At 52.6% G+C, this 18174-nt stretch overlaps 1 protein-coding gene across 1 annotated transcript; it reads right to left on the bottom strand.

Annotated features, from left to right (window-relative positions):
• Positions 1 to 77: 77 nt before the first annotated feature.
• Positions 78 to 17943, bottom strand: LOC131205834 (midasin). Its single transcript, XM_058198101.1, has 7 exons — positions 17851 to 17943; positions 17496 to 17755; positions 15028 to 17434; positions 10672 to 14968; positions 1219 to 10606; positions 368 to 1154; positions 78 to 294 (listed from the first exon to the last, which is right to left on the bottom strand). Exons 1-7 carry the CDS (start codon positions 17941 to 17943, stop codon positions 112 to 114), a joined length of 17415 nt encoding a protein of 5804 aa, XP_058054084.1. The 3' UTR covers positions 78 to 111.
• Positions 17944 to 18174: the final 231 nt, after the last annotated feature.

Below are 18174 nucleotides of genomic sequence, written 5' to 3' on the forward strand. Positions count from 1 at the left end.
TTTCCATAGATTTTAAAGTTACGCTCGATAAACTTTGAGCAAAGTTTAGCATAATTTAACGATTTACCGCCCTTAACCCTTATTCTTAGCTAGGCACTACCCTTCACTGCTTTACTGTTCACTATTTACTAACTCAAACCACTGGCGCATTGCATCACTCAGCACCACCGGTAGCTGGCCCAGATCTCGCACTATCACATAATACGGGAACGGGAACACATCGAGGTAGGACTGCATCACAATCTGTGCACAGTCGACCGTAAACAACGGCACTCTAACGTCCATGATTGAATGCTGCAACGGAACGGATGGAATAACAAAGCGATTAATATTACTTTTACCTTCCGATATGAAGCGCCCGACGTACCTTGTTATCAGGATTATCAATAATGATGTACACGATAAAGATTCGCTGAAGTCGAGCCAACTTAACCGCATCCTTTACCACTTTCTCGCCCTCGCTATAGATGTTCCGGCCATCGCTCAGCACGAGCAGCAAGTGCTCAAACAGGCCACTATCTCCCGATGCGGAATCTTCCGCACTGAATGTGCGCACAAACTTTAGCAGTTCCGCTATGCGACTCTGGTTCTGATCAAAGTTTAGCGCACCGAGCAGCTTGGGTCCATCGAACTGATCGGAATGTTTCAACAGTATCCGTGGCTTCTCACCGAACGACATCACGTTCAGCCGGCCGCTCTCGAGCAGTGTCAGCGCCTGCGACACGAGCGATATGGCCTGCATCGTTAGATCCTTCGAATTGTTGTGGTCCATCGATTTGGAATCGTCGATCGCGATCGTAATCTTGTAGTCCCGCTGGGCAGCCTTCGTCCGGCGCAACCAAATCTTGTCCTTCCGGAACTGTGACGCAATGTAGGGAATGATTTTCTTCATGTTAATGCGCCGCCCCGTCCGGTAGTCACCCTTTAGCCGGGTGCACTTGGTCGGTTCCAGGATGAGCCGCAGTTGTTCGCAGAGATCGCGTGCGCTCGGTAGCATCTTGTGCGAAATTTGCTGCCACCGTTCGAACGCTTCGTGGTCCGCGGCGTCCAATGGGACCGGCTTTTGCATTTCCGCTTCCACCATTTTGCGCATCTCCAACGATTCGGTTGTGGTTGGCTCATCCGGAAGGGTTACGTCGTGCAATATTTCAAAGCTACAAAAGGGGAACGTTAAGTTAGTGATTATATTAAGTACACCCTCCGGTCGTAAGTACTTACATCGTGTGGGCCACGGTCTCGTCGCTGCGTGCCACCGTCGCGGTAGGAACAATTTCACCTTCAACTTCGACATTTTCGACCGTTTCCATCCGCTCCTTTGCCGGATGTTCATCCTTTTTGGCCGGTTTATTGCTCTTGTTTTCGTTCTTCTCGCTTTCCAACAATTCACTTTCTTCTAGCTCTTCCGGAGGGTGATCTTCCTCCTCTTCCATCAGCTGATCGGCGCATTCCTCCTCTCCGGTGTCCTCCCTTTTATCCTTATCCTCGTCCTGATCTTTCTGGTGTCGTACTTGCTTGGACTGCTCCTCGGTCGCATTATCCATCGTAGTTTTGTCCGTATCTTTCGCGTCTTTCACATGCTGAAACTCATCCTCGGTGGTCTGCTGCTGCTCCGCGTCCTCTTCGAGTTGCTCCTTCTGCTGCCGCTCTTCACGGTTCAGTTGATCGACCGTTTTCAAGCGCTTTTTCTCCGCCTGATCCGGATCACCCAGTGAACGATCTTCGTCGGTGTTACCCTGCTTGTGGCGTTGCTCCTGTTTCGGCTGGTCCTGTTGCTCGCGTCGATCATCCTTCCGGGTTCGAGTTTCCTTCGACTCCGCAATACCCCGGTGACCCTTCTCCGATTGCTCATTCTCAGCCTGCCCAGTTCCATCCCGATCCTCGCCCGTATCCTGTTCATCCAACTCGTGCTCCTGCTGTGCCTCGGGCTTATCGTTTGCCACTTGATCGCTCGTTCCCTTGTTCTCCGCATCCGGCATCGCTTCGACGCGATCCTCCTCGGTGCGCCTGTCGCGCGCCTCCCGATGAGGTTCATCCCTCTGATCCGCACCCTTTTTGGGTTCATCCTTCTGCTCATCCTGCTCTTCAGTCGCCGACTTATCGTCCTCTTGTGGTGCCTCGTCGGGGACGCGTTCGTTCGGTTGCACATCGTTCTTATCCGGCTCAGGTTCCGGTTCTTCGGCCAGCTGTTCGGCACCGTCCGGGTTCGTTGGCTCATCTTCATCCTCCGATGAATCGGCTCCGTTTTCCGTTTGATCCTTCTTTCCTTCCTCATTACCGTCTTCCTCATCTTCGCCAGTTTTCTGCTCCTCTTCGTCGTCCATCTTTTCCTTCATAGCATCAATATCGAACGGATTCTCCTGTTCCTTGCCATCGTCCTGCGGCTGGTTATCCTTATCGCCATCCAAATTGAACTCAGCGTCCAAGTCCAACTCCTCGGGCTGGGGTGGTTCCTCTAGCTCATTGTGATACGGATTTTCCTGCTCTTCCTCTTCTTCGCCGTCCTGATTTTTCATATCATTAATGTCCTTTGGTTTCTGCTTCTTCTTATCATCCGTTTCCGTCGACTGATCGATGGCATCCATTCCGTCGTCCTCCTGGTCGTTTTCACCCGGCTGCTGTTTATCCTTCTCTGAAGCATTCAGATCGTTGTGCCGATCGTCCTTTTCGTTTGACCCCGTACCATCTTCCTCTTCCATGCTGTTATCGTTCTCCTCTTCCTCCGGTTGCTCCTCATCGTCACCCCAAATCTGGTCATCCAACTTTTCCGCACCTTCCTCCGTTTCACCCATCTGCTTATCAATGTCCTCATCGTCCTTTTCATCTTCCTCCTCCGAGTCCGAGCCTTCCTTTTTGTCTAGATCCTGCAGCTTCGAATCAAAGTCTTCGCTCATATCGATCCCTTTTTCCTCCTTGTTGTCTTTCTCTTCTTCATTACGGTCCTTTTCTTCGCCCGCTTTCCGTGCATCTTCCAGCTGGTCTTCACTCTCGATCTTATGCGACGCATCCTTGTCCCCTTCGCCGTCTTCGAAGCCAAACTTTTCGCCCGTATCGTTACCATCGTCCTGCCGTTCGCCGTCCTGATCCTGCTGCTCATCCCCCAGCAGATCCTTCGGCACACAGAATCCTTTCGTTGCTAGCTCGATGAAAACGGTCAACATTGCCGACAGCATCTTGGTGCATATTTTGTGGGCCCCAAGCTGCTGTATGAGATAGTACTCCGCGAGGAGATTGAACTGCTCCAACATCGGCACAAGCCGGGTAAGCTTTCCCACCAGAGCACGCAACCCGATGGAGTCGCATACGTTGTCCAGTTGCCCTAAAAGACCACCAAGTTTGCTCACCACTTTCGGGATGTTCAGCGTGCTCAGATCACACCGAAGATCGGCATCGATCTTCTGTTTCAAATGTTGCTCCTGCAGATCGTAGTGCGACTTATCTTCTTCCTCTGCTTCGGCAGGATTTCCGGCCTCGAGCATTCGTTCCGGGTCCACCTTCTCTTCCACCGGCTCTTCCTTCTGAGAGTACTTTTTGTAAATCGTTTGCATTGCGAGCAGCACCGAGTGGATTATATTCTCGATTTCATTATTAATGCTTTGCTCATCCAGAGGGGGACACTCGCTGGTCAAGATGTTTTCCGATGCCTCCCGAGTGTGGCGCTCAAAGCGATCCAAAAGCTCCACAATCGACCTGGCGTACACTGAGTAGCTTGGAGCGGTCTTGTCCGTACCCAAGCTAAACACATCGCGCAGCGCTTCTAACTGGGATCGGATGTTGGCTAACTTCGCTTCGAACGCCTCAACACGATCGATGTGACAGTACTTTTCGTCGATAACCTTTGCCAGCTCATTGTTCAGTTCGACCGCCTGCCGAAGGGCGCCCTGACAAAGGTTCTCAATCGCACCGAATTCCGTCGAGCTACGAGAGTAACATCCGGCCCCATTTCCCTCGAACAACTGCAATTCCTCGGGCGATTCTTTAGGTGCCGATGCCATTAGAAGCTGGAATTGTTCCAGCACAATCCGCACATCCACCGCACACTTTGCGATCATGGCCAACCGGTGCCGATTCTGTCGGAAGCAAAGTGCCTGCGGCTGCGATCGATCACCTCCTAGACAAGCCTTCAGTTGATAGAGATCCGCTATCAGACCGCGCAACTGGGACACGTTGGCCACCAGCCCGGATAGCGCTCGGCGTTGGTTCTGTACCAATAGGAACATATCGATCGAGAAACCTTTGATCCGGTCGACGTTAATGGGACCACCAATATCGGCATCCGGTTGCAGCATAACCTTCCCCAGCAGTTTAATCTTGAATACACACTTGGCGTAATACAGATTCAGTTTGTCGTTCAGGAACACGATATGCTGATCAACTTTACGGTACTTTGAGTCGTGCGTAAGAAGCTCAAGGCTGAACGGTGTGATCGTCGCATCAACCGGATCACTGCCACCGATTGCCGTCTCCAGTAGTCCCGATCGATAGCTCAACCCGAGCTGGGTTAGGGTTTTGTAAAAGTCCGACAAAGCTTTCCGCTTTTGGTTAAGGATTTGCTTCGCTTGGGACTTTTGCTTCGGACGCGGTTGCGACCGGTCGACCTCCAGGCCACGCAGATACTCGATCGTATCGATCTGTTCGTGCATGAACGTGTCCAAGCTGTACACTAGCGTGGGGAACGGGGCGTGTAACACCGCCTCCCGGCACACATTACGTGCCGTAACAAAGAAGCGATCAATTTTCTGGAACAACTGTACGGACCCGCCTTGGCTTGAGCCACTCGTGTTCAGCTCCTTGGGGTCGTCGATTGCCGTAACGGCAAATTGATCTCGCAGCTTGCGCGGTGCCATAAAGCTCTTAACGTCCACCATGTAGTAGGTGATCTTCGCCTCCGACCGCAACACTTTCACCTTCTGCTCATCGGCATCGTTCAATTCCCGAGCCGGATCTTTCGGGCAGAAGACGGGCCCGACCCGCGCCACAAGTTCCGTTTCAAACTCCTTCAGGAACTTGTGCAGCTGTCGGTGAACTCGCGCAATGTTGTTGCGCATGCTAAAGTACGAGAGGTCCTTGTTGAACGATTCGATCTTCACGAACTCTTTCAGCTTCTTCTCGATCGGTACGCGTACCGTACGAATGTGCTCCTCGATTTCGGGTGTGAACTGATGGAAGTACAGATGCACATTGTAAAGCGCAGCTATCAACGTGTCACGCTTCGTCCTCTCGAGCCGATCTTCTCCCGCTGGCGCTAGATAGCAAAGATACTGTTCGAACGATTTCATCACACGTAGTCGCGTTCCATACTCGGCGTAGTTGGAAGATTCCACAAACTGCTTCAACACCTTGATAATGTCCTCGATCGTAACGCCACCAGCTTCCGCCGAGTCCGCTCCTTCCTGTGGTTCTTCTTCGTCCAGCACCTCCTGCTCGCCGTAACATTTCTCCACCTTTTGGTAGTCCAGCAAGGTTCCCAGTCGCCCCCCGCGTGTATCACCGTGCTGAAGGTACTCGTGGAGCAGATTGTACAGGAAGAACCAGTATCGGTAGGCCTTCGAGCGAACGCGCTCCAGGGTACGCGACATACACTCGCGCCAATACTGCAACTCCATGCGCATCCACCGGTGGATGTACTCGACCACTTCACCCTCCAGCTCGCGGACATTGTTGCCCTTGTGGGCGACTGCATTCCACTCATCCAGTTTCTGGCGAAGCAACTGTAACCCCGTGCTAAATCGTACGATCGGTGCCGTTGCCGGTAAACCCTCGATGCGCTCGATGATTAAGAGAATGTCCTTCAGCACGGCATGGTCGGGCCACTCGTTCAGTAGCTCACCGGTCCGTGCCCCAACCTTCGCCAGCACGGTCACACACTGCAGCACCTCCGGAATGTTCGGGTCGGTATAGAAATTGTAGCTCGTCAGTGTAGGGGCACCCTTTCCTTTACGCTCAATGTGACCCACTTCGTGCTGATCATCGTACTTCTCCTGCAGCAGACCCACGGCCATGCTAAGCGCCCCGTAAGCCACCTCGTCGAACTCGCCCCCAATGGTCGGTTCGTACTTTTGAGCGAGCTGATAAAAGATGCTCAGCTTCGTTTGGAACGGTTTGACGAAATCCAACTGTAACCAGGAACCGGCTTCGATCGATCGCAGTTCCGGGTGATAGTGGGACGATCGCGAATGTTTCGCCATCAGCTCGATGAAACTCTCGCAGATCAACGCATAATCGTCGTCCCCGATCGTGTCCGGCGCTTTCGATTTCTTCTCCGGAACCTTGATCACCTGCTCGAGCGTATCGTTCTGGATAAAGTCGGCAAAATATGCATCCACGTAGTTCGGGAACATCTCGAGAATCTCGCGCTGTGCCAGCACATCTTCGCCTTCCTCTTCGCAGTGTGACTTGGTCAGGTACAGGCTGTCCTCCTCGGCCTGCCGTTTACGGCGCAGGTGCTCCTGCTTTTGCCACACCTGATTGCAAACGTTAACAATGCGATCGAGCTCCGAAAACGATCCTTCGCCGATATAGCGTTCGATGTGGATCCGATTCGATACCTCTTGCAGACGAGCCTTCAGCAACCGGAAGTAGGACTGCTCCGGGTGAGCAAGCTTCTCCACCACCGAGTAGATGTTTACCTTGTGCCGATCGTCAAACAGTTCGAGCGGCTTCGTGCACGGGAACTGAACGAACTTCACCAAAATCTTTCTCAATGCGTGATTCTCGTTCAGATCATAGTACCGACCGTTCGGTTTTTGGTCGATCGTTACCGCTCGTGCGATCAGACAATGGCGTAGGCCAGCTAATCCATACCGGAGGGTGACGATCGAGTTGCAGAGTGGTGCCAAAAAATCGCGATAATATGCACTGTATCGTTTCAAAGTGTGTTGTTCGAACTGCTGCGAAATGTCGATCCACAGATCGATCTGCTTTACCAGCTCGGATACCTTCTGCAGGAATGCTTGTGTGTGGCTGGCATTAATCGACGGGTTGTGCATATTTAGCGCGTAGTCCAAACACTGATTGGTCGATTTCAGCAACGTTCCGATCGTTGCCGGATGGCAGCAGGACAGCAGGAAGTTGTTGACATCGCGAACTAATTCTGCGTACATATTACCATCCGCCGGTCGGATTGCTACTTTGCGTGTAAGCTGCTGCTGTTTACCGGTGAGTCGCTCGATCTCGTCACCAAACAGACGCCGATTGTGTTCACCCAGGCGCTGATAGTTCGTGGTTATGGCCATGCAATCATAAGTGAGAAGCAGCGTCCGCAGCAGGTCGATATCCTCCGTCAGGTAGCGCTTCTTTAGCCGGTTCTTTTCCACCGGATCAAGAAGCGGCAAAAATACGTACACATTTAGCTCAAGAATTCCCGTAAGCGCTCGCATCATCGAAGCCGCACGCCAGTTCTGATCACGATCGTCCTCGTGGGTCTCAACCTGTTGCAAATGGCACTGACGAAGCATACTCTCAAGTGACAAGAAGTCCTTCACAAACGGGTGCATTTCACCGCTCAAAGTTTGGCCCACTATTAGGTCCAGTTCTTTGATCAGTTTCCCAGCAATGTCGTTTGCGGTCCGGAGATTTGCCTTTTCGATCCGATACGATTCCGACAGTGCGGCCGAGTTGCTCCACAGCAGAGTACCGATCGTGCGCAGTGTACGTCGCCATTCGGGCAACTCTCCAAAGCCGGTGACACGGAATCCGCCCCCGTTCGTGGTCAACAGAACGGCCAAACTGTTGAAGGTTAAAAGTGCACCTCGGAAGCAACGAGCAGTCGTCGTATCGTCAGCCTCGGCATTGGAGCACTCTTCGTACGACGAGGCAGTTTCAAACCCGTGACAAATGCCACGCTTCACCGCAAGCGAATCCATTTCTAGCCGCTCCAAAACACTGACAAACTGATGCCAGTAGGTGCTTAGACCGCGGTACAACTGCCCAGGCACTCTGGCAAGCAACTCCTCCAGCGATCCTCCATTGATCAACGCGAGAAGTTCGTTGTACGCGCGGAGCGCAACCTTATGATCGCTTTCGATTACCTTCCTGACCGCCGTTAGCACATCGATTCCCAGCGAATGTACGTTTAGTACATAGTCCATCCGGATTGGCGTAGATTCTAGTGCGCCGATGTTCTTGGCCGCATTCAATGCTTTGTACACGAAGTACTCAAACACCGGTAGGCATTCGAGTTCGAATTTACACCTCCTCGTAGGGAGGGATTCCAGACAAGGAGTAAGCTTAATGGTGTCCTGGAATGATTCGATCGCATCGGCCACTTCCTGCTCGCAGCTTTCGGTAGCCAGTGTACTGCGACTCGTTGCTAGGTGGCTGAATTTGTTCAACCACTCTGCGCCCTGCATGCCTGGAACCGCATCCGTTGCTATGGTCACATCGGAGTCAACCACACAGGTAGACCACCGTTTGCTGACGGTGGCCAGCAACGAGCGCTTGAAATCAATCGTGCGATAATCCTGTTGCAATGCAACGCGGCGCAGGAACTCTTCGTACGGGTGCCGTTTGCTTAGTACCGCTGTCAGCCGCAATGCATCGCCTAGTTCGATTAGTTTTGCGTACTCCTTCACTTGGGCCGCGCTGTAAAGGGGCAAGTATTCCAAGCATGCCTTGCTGTACGCCTTTCGTACCGTCGTCAACGGATGGTTCAGTTCGGTTAGTGACTGTCGAAGTGCTTCCCGCAACTCGGAGTCGCTCACACCGGAAACATTCCCGATCAAGCGGACACCGTGTTTCTCGATCCACTGGAAGTGGAGTGTTAAGTTGTCGAGCAAACCCGCCTTCAGTTGCTTCTTTTCGTACAGTTTTCGGTGCGAAAGGTCAATCAAACGGTTCACCCACAGATTGAACAGGATAAACCGAACGTACAGTTCGTCGTCCATCGACAGTTCGTGCAACGTTCGCTCCGCTCGCTGTCTGTAGGTGGTCAGAAAATCGTACAGCATCAACAACAGTCCGTTGCCGATTCCATCGTTAATCAGCCGCTCTTTGACGGCCTTCGAGTAGGACAGCAGATCGATCTGACTAAGCTTTGTTACCAATTCGACCCTTACCGGACCGAGAATGGTGTGGAGTAGCAAATGAGAACTCACTTTTCGATAGTCTGCACCGACGGTGGCAATCGAATAGTCCCGAATTCGTGGGAACATTGTGCGACTCCAAGGTAGATCGTTAGTGGATCCTCCTGAGTCTCGCGGTAGCTGTCTTATAATGTTGTACAGGACTTTGTTCAACTCGGACACCTCTTGACGAACGGCACCCATGTCTGGTTTCGGCTTCATCTGGTCTTGTTCATGTTCGGGATTCACTTTAACGCTGTGTGTAAAATTGGATTTAAAGCAAAATTCACGCGGAGTACTGTTCCAAAGTTGACCATCAACGTTCGCTTTCTCAATGTCCACTTCCATTGTCTCGCCAACAACAGCAACGGTTTTCTGGGTGTTCTTCTCACTGCCATGCCTCACTTGGCCAATGGCTTTACGTAGGTAAGCTGCCCTCATCTCTACATCATCCAAAGTACTCACTTCGTAAAGGAAATAGAGTAGGAACTTTAGCGTTCCTTCGCTCACCGTCACTCCGTTCGCAGCGAAACCTTGCGAAATATCGGCCAGCACTCGCGACACATCGATCCCTTCCGCAAATCCACGGAGCAGAGCGAGAAACGGTTCCGCCTGCAACTTGATGCGCGTCACTTTCGTCAGATCGTTCGCCCGAAGAGTTACATTTTCAAACTGCACCACACTTTTCCGCGCTACGATCGCATCGATCACCCTATCGATCGCTTCCTTCAGCGACTTCCGGTAGTAGTCCAGCCCGAAGCCGAGCAGATCCACGTTGGACGATCGAACGTAAACGTCCACGGCACTCAGCTTGAGGCACTCGATGCTGCGGCCAGTCCCCTGTTTGCGCACGTTCTGTGCAACGAGCTGCGCCAACCGCACCAGGTGTGCCACACCAAACGGACAGAACTGATCCGGTTGCCCGTCTTCGCCTCCACGCAGTTCGTTGTGGATGTTTAAGCACGCTTCGATCAGATACGGTTCACGGATGCCACCGGCAAAGACGAGTTTTCGGAGATCGTCCCCACCATACGAATCGCGGCTGGCGAACGCAAGTTCTACGCAACGGTTGCGCATCGCTCGCGAAATTTCACCATTCTTCGGGTCCAGCGTAAGGAATGCCTGGAAGTGGTGGTGCCGTCGAACGATTTCGGTCGCTCCCTCTTCACCTTCCGGCGTCGTTAGGGATCCCTTTTCGGAAATTAGCAACACTCCGTTCGGTTCAAACACGGGATTTAGCCGATCGAGCACCGCCGAGGAACACAGATTCACATGCTCGAGGCAAATGTGTTGCCCGTTGCGGATACATTTAACTATCTTCGAGTCGACCCACTCGAAGTGGCCACCGGTGTTGAGCGTTTGCACATGCCGCGAAAGAATGTCCAATTTGTTCAGCACCCTCAGCATTCCAATCAGACGCTGGTCATCGCCTGAGGCCTCCAGCTGACCGACACTCTGGAGAGTGGTGATCACGTTCTGCAGTGCCGCCAGACGTTTGCGGAAGGTGATCATTTCGCTTGATAGCTCACTGGTGTTGCTGCCGAAAGCTAGAAAACAGTGGAAAAGCATATTAACCATCAACGATAACAATTAAATGTGATCTTCTTCTTACCTCCAGACCCCTCACTTAAACGTTCGTACTTTTCCCAAGACAGCAGCAGAGGAAACAACGATCCTTTGCTCGCTTTATCCGTCTGCCGCAAAACTGAATTCTTTGCTGACCGACGCAAGATTAGCTCCACCAACGAGGCTACCTCCTCCAGGTGGCGATTGAAATCGAACTGCTGAAAGCTGCCGGTAACCGAATCGTCGATCGTGTCTACCTGGCAGAGCACATTCGCTAGCGTAGCATGCAGGTTGATTAGTTTAGTTTTACCACAATCACTTGGCCCGCAGAGGATCACCGGTTTCTCCAGCTTTGCGCACTCGGTGACACTCTTGAGCAGTTCCAGTTGACTCGAGAGCACCAATGTGGATCCGGCACCGTTCGTTTGGTGATGTGAAGAAAATTCATCGACGGTCCTCGACGACTTCTCGAGAACGACATCACCAAGATAGATCCGTTCGTCCGTCCAGTAAATTCCCACATCCTGTGAGATCCGATCCAATTCGTGTCCATCGCAGTGAAACACCTCGGAAAACATGGTCACGATGTAGCGTTTGTCAAGCTCGGTACGCATCCGTTGATAGTAGACGAGTTTCATCTTCTCGAACAAAACCACCAGAAGATCGTGCCTCAATCGTTCGCTTTCCCTCGGATTCACGATGTAACCACAACTTTCGCTAAACAGCAACTCGCACCAGCGTAGAATATCCCTTAGGTTCGCCTCAAACGGTCCTCCTTTATAACCAAACTCCAGGTTCGTTAGTCCGTGCTCCAAGTTTTCCGAAAACTGTACCATCCGGGTGGCCAAATCGAACCGAGTGGACCCACGCTGCTCGAAATAGCTTCCTGTTCGGTCCGGGACGTCAGCCACGGTCCCGCTGGGCGGTGTGTCACTCCCAACCATCTTCCGGCCAAGCGCATCGAACTGAAAGCCGTGCTTCCCCTCGACAACGTGCAGTAGATCGCGCCGCTCCAACTTCCGTAGGTACACTTTCGTGAAACGGTTCAGGAAAGACTGTGGCAATCCCTTTCTACCACCGCCCTGACGAAGTGGATTCTGGGCGGCAAAGATACGTGTCCGTTTCCCTAGATGGAACGTTTTGTTCAGCTCCGCGATGTACACTTCACCACGATGATCGAGGATCGCATTGAGACCCTCCAGCACGCTCTGCGGTGCCAGATTCAGCTCATCAAGCAAGATCCAAGTATGGCGCCGAGCTTTCAAAGCGGCCAGCAAAGGGCCATCGCGCCAAACAAACGATCCAAGCGTTGGCTGAGTTCCACTCCCATTTGCCATCTCGGTGTCCTCCGTCACTTCGAGTGATCGATCATCGGCCGGAAGGTCGGTTCCAAATAGATCGGCCAGATCGGTATGTTCACACAAATTGATTCGCACAAAATCGTACCCGATCGTCTGCGCAACGGACTCAATGAGGGATGTTTTACCGACACCGGGTGGACCCTCGAGGAGGATCGCTTTCTCGAGACTTAGAGCCGAGAGCAGACGGAACAGATTGCGCTGCGTCGTCGGCGCGGTAAACATGAAATCTGTCCTCTTTTCGGCCGCCGGTAATGCCTCGATGTAGAACGGGTGAATTCCAAATCGCGTTTCCTGCCGCTCGATCAGCGCGGCTTCCGTCTTCGACTGTTCATAATCGATCGTGCCGATCTCTCCGTTCCATCGCAACTGTTGCTTCATTAGCGCCATTAACGAGCGTCTCATCTGCCGACGAATGGTCACAATCTCATCGTACGTTTCGTACGGCAACATCTCGAGTGAATCGAGGAACACCGTCTCCAACCCGTATATCAGTGACTCCGGAAGACCCACCCGTGGACAATTCTTTGCCACGAATCCGACCCACGCCAACACATCACGGATGCTGAAATTAAGCTTCTCGATCGTACGCTTCAATTGTGCCACCATTTTGATGATCACTCGCGCCGTATCCCCGAAAGTCGCTCCATTAGCGGCCACTTGCCACTCGGTGTCGTCAGTGACGGCGCGACGCATCGTACTTTCTGCGATACGCGTCAAATCGTCCTCGGCATCGGTCGCTCGGCACCAAATCTCCGTCAGCCGATTACGCAGGGCGGGCGATAGTTCCTTCTTGCCAAAGTCACCACCCGGATTCATGGTGGCCAAAAACTGGAACCCTTCTTGGGCGGTGATAACAAACCCATCGCCCGGTCCGTGGTCCTTCTCCCCAACGCCTCCCTTTTCGGCCAACAAAAGCGTACGTTCCGGTTCGAGGACACAGTTCAGGCGCTCGAGAACCGAATCTTCGGCGAGGGAAATTTCGTCGGCAAGGAAAAAGCCTCCTTCCTGCATCGACAGCACCAACGGTCCGTCGGACCACTCGAACAGTTTGCGTGGCTCGTTCGGTTGCTCGTCGGACGATCGGTAGGGCCGCAGACCGCCCAAGAAATCGGCCCCTTCCGTGTGCATGTGACAGTTCAGAATGCGTAGCGTCTTGTACTGCTGCGAGGCCAACAGTTGGCACACGGTAGTTTTGCCACAACCGGTCGGTCCCACCAGCAGCACGGGCTCGTTGAACTGCAGCGCTTTAGCCGTAAGGACCGCCATTCGGCGCATATCGAACGTCCATACGATGGACCTTTCAGCCAGGCCCGCTTCCTGTTCTTCAGTCGCCATGATTAGCTTCTCCAATATTGACCGCGTAACTTTCGACGTACGCTCCGAGCAGCTAAACAAACGTTCCTCCTCGACGTGTTTGCGGAAGTGCGTAAACAGGGCTTCACGAATGATTTCCGTTTCGTACGCGTTCCGCACCTTCGACGACAGCACTAGGTAGCCCTCGTCGATGAGGTGCTGGTTCCAGTCGTAACTACGATCCTCCAGCAGCTTTGGATCGGCGTACGTGTACCGGTTGCCCCAGCGAAACAGATCACGCAGCGTAAAGTTTTGCTTCGTCGTCGTGCTGCGCCGATTCAGCTGCAAATCGGACATTACCTTCACCATCTTCACGGCGTACGAGCGCGGAATGTGGCAGCGCCGTTCGAGGATCACCTCCAGCTCCGGCTTCGGAATGTCGGAGAAGTGCAGCTCTATGAAGCGATTTTTAAATGCCCGTGACAGCATCTTGCGGCCACCGTACAATCCGGGTGGGTTTTGGGTCGCAAACAGCATAAAGTTACGATGCGCTTTCACTACCGTTTGCGTTTCCGGGATGTACAGTTCCCGATTGTCGTCCAGCACGCGGTTCAACGCCTCAAGAATGTCGCTCGGCGCCAGGTTCAGTTCATCCAGGATGATCCAGTGTCCGTTGCGCATTGCCTCCACCAGCACACCTTCTCGGAACGTGAGCTTACCCGTCACATCGGCCACGTACGTCCCGATGTACTCCTGCAGATCCGTGTGCTCGTGATTATTGATCCTCATGCACACGTTTCCACTTCGTTTCGCAATGTACTCGATCAAGCTGGTCTTTCCGGCCGATGTTGGTCCCTGCAGTAGCACCGGCAGTCTACCGATCGAGATAATTCGTGCCAAATCGCGCAAATTATTCCGCACGCTATCGGTCAGGATGTAACTTTCACAGTCCTGCACCTCCCGAGGTCCCTGCTCGATCCAATAGCCCTCGAAGTTTAGCTGCAATTCGGCGTTCAGCTTGGGCCGTGGTATCGGCGGTTGTTTGACCGTTTCGCTTTGCTCGGCTGTGTCCTCTCGCCCGAGTAATGTTCTGCGGATACACTGCAGCACGGTGGCGTGCGACTTTAGATCCAGCTGCGTCAGAAAGCTAATACAGAACGCCTCGAACAGATTGCGCTCGACTGAACCGCACAAGCTTTTGCCGCAGATTGCGAGCGCTCGGCAAAGGGTACGCAGCGAAAATACGGGCCTATTGCCCAGCCCATCGTTCAGCTCGAGCTGCGCCATCGATCGCAGCCGCCGGTAAAGCTTCACGGTGTTCATGATGCGCGCCTTCGGGATGCCGGTCGACGAGAGGTAATCGTTCACGAGAATGAGCAGATCGTTTTCGGCTAGCAGCTCGTCCACGAAATACTCGGTAAACCGGTTCCGAATGCCAACTGGCAGATCCTTCTTGCCAACGTCCGTACTCGGGTTCATGCAGGCGAAGATGCGAAAGTTGGGATGACGTTTGACCGGAACGAAATCACCACGCTCGAGCAGCACGATCGAACCATCCGGTTCGAGGATCGTCGACAGGCACTCCAACGTTTCCGTCGACGCAAGATTGATCTCGTCCAGCAGCACCCAGTCCCCGTTGCGGATACAGTTTACCAGCGATCCTGGGATGAATGCAAACGACACGTTGATCTGCAAAGAAGAAAGGGAGCCTTAGAGGGAAAGTATCAACAGAGCTTGACCGCACATACCGAGTTCTGCAGTTGAGTGTCCAACTTGCGAAGCTTTCCTTGCAACGCTCCCCATTTCATACGATCCGCTTCATCTCCAGCTTCCGTTGATGGCGTCTTGGTCGTGGCTTTTTCGCAAATTTTCAGCATCAACTTGACGAGCACATCGTACTGTCCGGCACCGTAACAGCGGGCCACGTTAGATAGAAACCTTTCATTCTTCTGTGCATTGAACGAGCGCCGGAAAAGTCTCTCAAACTCATAGCGCAACGGTGTGACGACAAACGCCAGATCGACCGGTTTATAGCCTCCAATCAGATCCGACACGTCCGATTGATTGTTCATGTTGACCACCACCAGCTTGTGGTGCGTCTGATAGGCCAAATACTGAACCGAGCTCGTCTTACCGACGCCCGTCTCACCCACCAGCAGTACGGGTTCATTTTGGGACACCGCGACCGCAATTCGCTCCAAAAGACATGCCGCAGGACGGGTGAACGAAAAGGTTGGCGCTGGCTCATCGTATCCGGCCCGATGCTGAACGGCTTTTACACGAGACGAAGCCGTGCGATCGAGTTTCTGGCGTTTATGGGTAAACTCTCGCTCGTCATCGTCGTCCTCTTGCGGGATGCCGTTTTCATTATTTTCTTCCGACGAAATGGTTCGCTTCAACACCACGCGCCCAACGCGTATCTCGCTGCTTACGTTTAGATCGACCATCGGTTTGTAGTCCGAACACAGATGCTCGCAACGACTCGGCAGGATGCCGATCTTACCACCGATGCCGGTGACCAGCCTCGTGCGAGCAGCCCCGTGGGACAGATGCGAGCAGAACACATCGACCGCGTTCTGAAACACGAAGAACGCACACTCGGTGCTGGTGGCCGAAAATGCAGGATCCGAACGGCTGCACAGTTTGATTAGGTCACGCGTCGATACCAACCGTCGATTGGCCCCCGCACTCGGTAGCGAGGGTTCGGTGCTGTCATCCTGGAACTTTGGCAACACATCCACGGCTACCGACCCGACGCCGTTTGTCGTCGGCTCATTCTTTCCCGACTCCAACATGGCCAACTGTTCGTCGGTAAAACTCTCGTCCTCCTCCCCAGAATGGCATCCACTAGAGAATGTCAGATATATGTCTACAATTCGAGTGGCTACGGTTCGCAGCTTCGGGAAGCGAATGGAAATAATGTCACACAACTCGCGGCGCGACAACGGCACAATGTTAACGGTGTAGAGATACTTCTCCAGCAGACTGTACGTGCTGGAGCCGTGAGCCAACGTAGCGTTCATTTTCGCCCCGGCACGCAATGTGAAGAACAGTTGAAAACCGGGTGCGATCCGAAGACAGTCACGAAAGCCCGGAACGCTGAGGTAGTTGTTTTCCAGTAAATTGGTAAGAACCGTGCAAACGTCCTGGGTGGCAGAATCTAAGTCTTCCAATACCAGCCAGTACCCGTACATAACGGCCTGCGTTAGTACGCCTGGTTGCCACACAAACTCACCGGGCGTGTCGGTGCAACGATACTGGCCCAGTAAGGTTTTGCTATCCGTTTGATCGCCGAGCTGAATTCGCAGGAATCCATTTTTGGTCACAGATTGCCTGATCTCCTCTAAGCTATCATTGAACGTCTCTGTTGGCGCATCAGCCGCTCCGTTGTTGAGCTTCCGCTTCTGCTGCTGTTCCGCTTTCAGTTTTAGTGCCACCCGTTTCCGCTGAGCATCACCCTTCGGCGGCGTTCGTCCAGTAGCTTTGGCCAGATACTCCACCAACGATGTTTTACCACACCCAACGGGGCCCGAGAGGCAGATGGCTTTCCCGGACGAAACACCCAGCGCAAGGGAGCGTAAATTGAGCTTCGTTGAGTTCAGGCTTACCACGAGCTCCGATTCCAACAGCTTCTGGCTATCGCGGGCACTCTGCCAGTACTGGTAATTCTCCCGATCAAAAATCGGTAACAGCACATCGCTGATGTTGGTTATGATTTTGCTGCTGTATTTCCACACAATTTTGCCATCGGCCGAAGGATCGGGATCTTCATGGTCACTATCCACATTCGGTTGCGATCGATCGCCCTCCTCTAGTAACACCTCCACTGGTATGCCCGCGTCGAGTGCATTCAATTCACTTTGTACCATACCCGTCACAATCGCTACGATCCGGTTCCAGTAGTACCGTTTCCGGGGGCAATTTTCGCTGTCGAACTGATCGCAAAATACTGACCAATCCCACGCTTCACGGAAGTAGACTGGGTCGGTCAGTAAAAAGCGATAACAACAACGCACTAGCTCCAAATCGTCATCACCGGAATCGACGTGTTTAGGAGCTTCCTTTCTCGGCTGCTTCTGTTTCGGCCGATAATCGATTTCTTCTGTCTCGCGAATGAACGGGGCTGGATGGGTGCGAAAGTATTGCATAGAATACCTGTGAACCAAGCGAATGAATATCAGTACACGATCAAATCCGAGAGATGTTTCCCTGTTACCTCAAAACATCCGGACACAACACGATCAGTTTCGATAGCGCGATACATTTTCTCCGATATTTTTCCCAATACGCCACACTCGGTCGAGATGCCGACTCCTTTTTTCCTCCGACCGCTCTCTGTTCCTCTTCGAACACGTTCGTCACGATGATTAGCAGGATGTTTTGGAACCGGCGACCAATCTCCTCTGTGTACCGTGAATTTTCCAGCAGTTCACCCAAAACCGAACAGATTTCGTCCATTCGTGACGAACTAAGTGCCTGTGGGAGCAAAAACGCCACCGATGATTAGTTTTCGAGATTAGCATCGAAAACGCAATAAAACACGTTTCAGGCCAATGCACGCGGTAACTTACGCTTAACCTAGAAAACTGTTCCAACTCTTTACAGTCGTGTTTCTCGTGCAGACACCGAATGTGCTGCAACACTCTTGCACTATCAATCTCCATTTTGTGCAACTATTACGATAAAGGCACGAAAAATACTGTGAAAATGAAAAATAAAGCGTAATCCTGGCACTAATCACGACAATCACACCGTTTGAGAAACCGCGCCGCACGAGGAAACATGTGCCAATAACGGACTGCAAATATTACGTAGACGTCAAGTTGAAGTGTTTTTGTTTTGAAATTAGCCTGCTTGTGTGCGTGATACCCACGTTAAGAACATTTTCCAGGGTT

Source organism: Anopheles bellator, chromosome 1 (assembly GCF_943735745.2).
Source record: "Anopheles bellator chromosome 1, idAnoBellAS_SP24_06.2, whole genome shotgun sequence".
NCBI lineage: Eukaryota > Metazoa > Arthropoda > Insecta > Diptera > Culicidae > Anopheles > Anopheles bellator.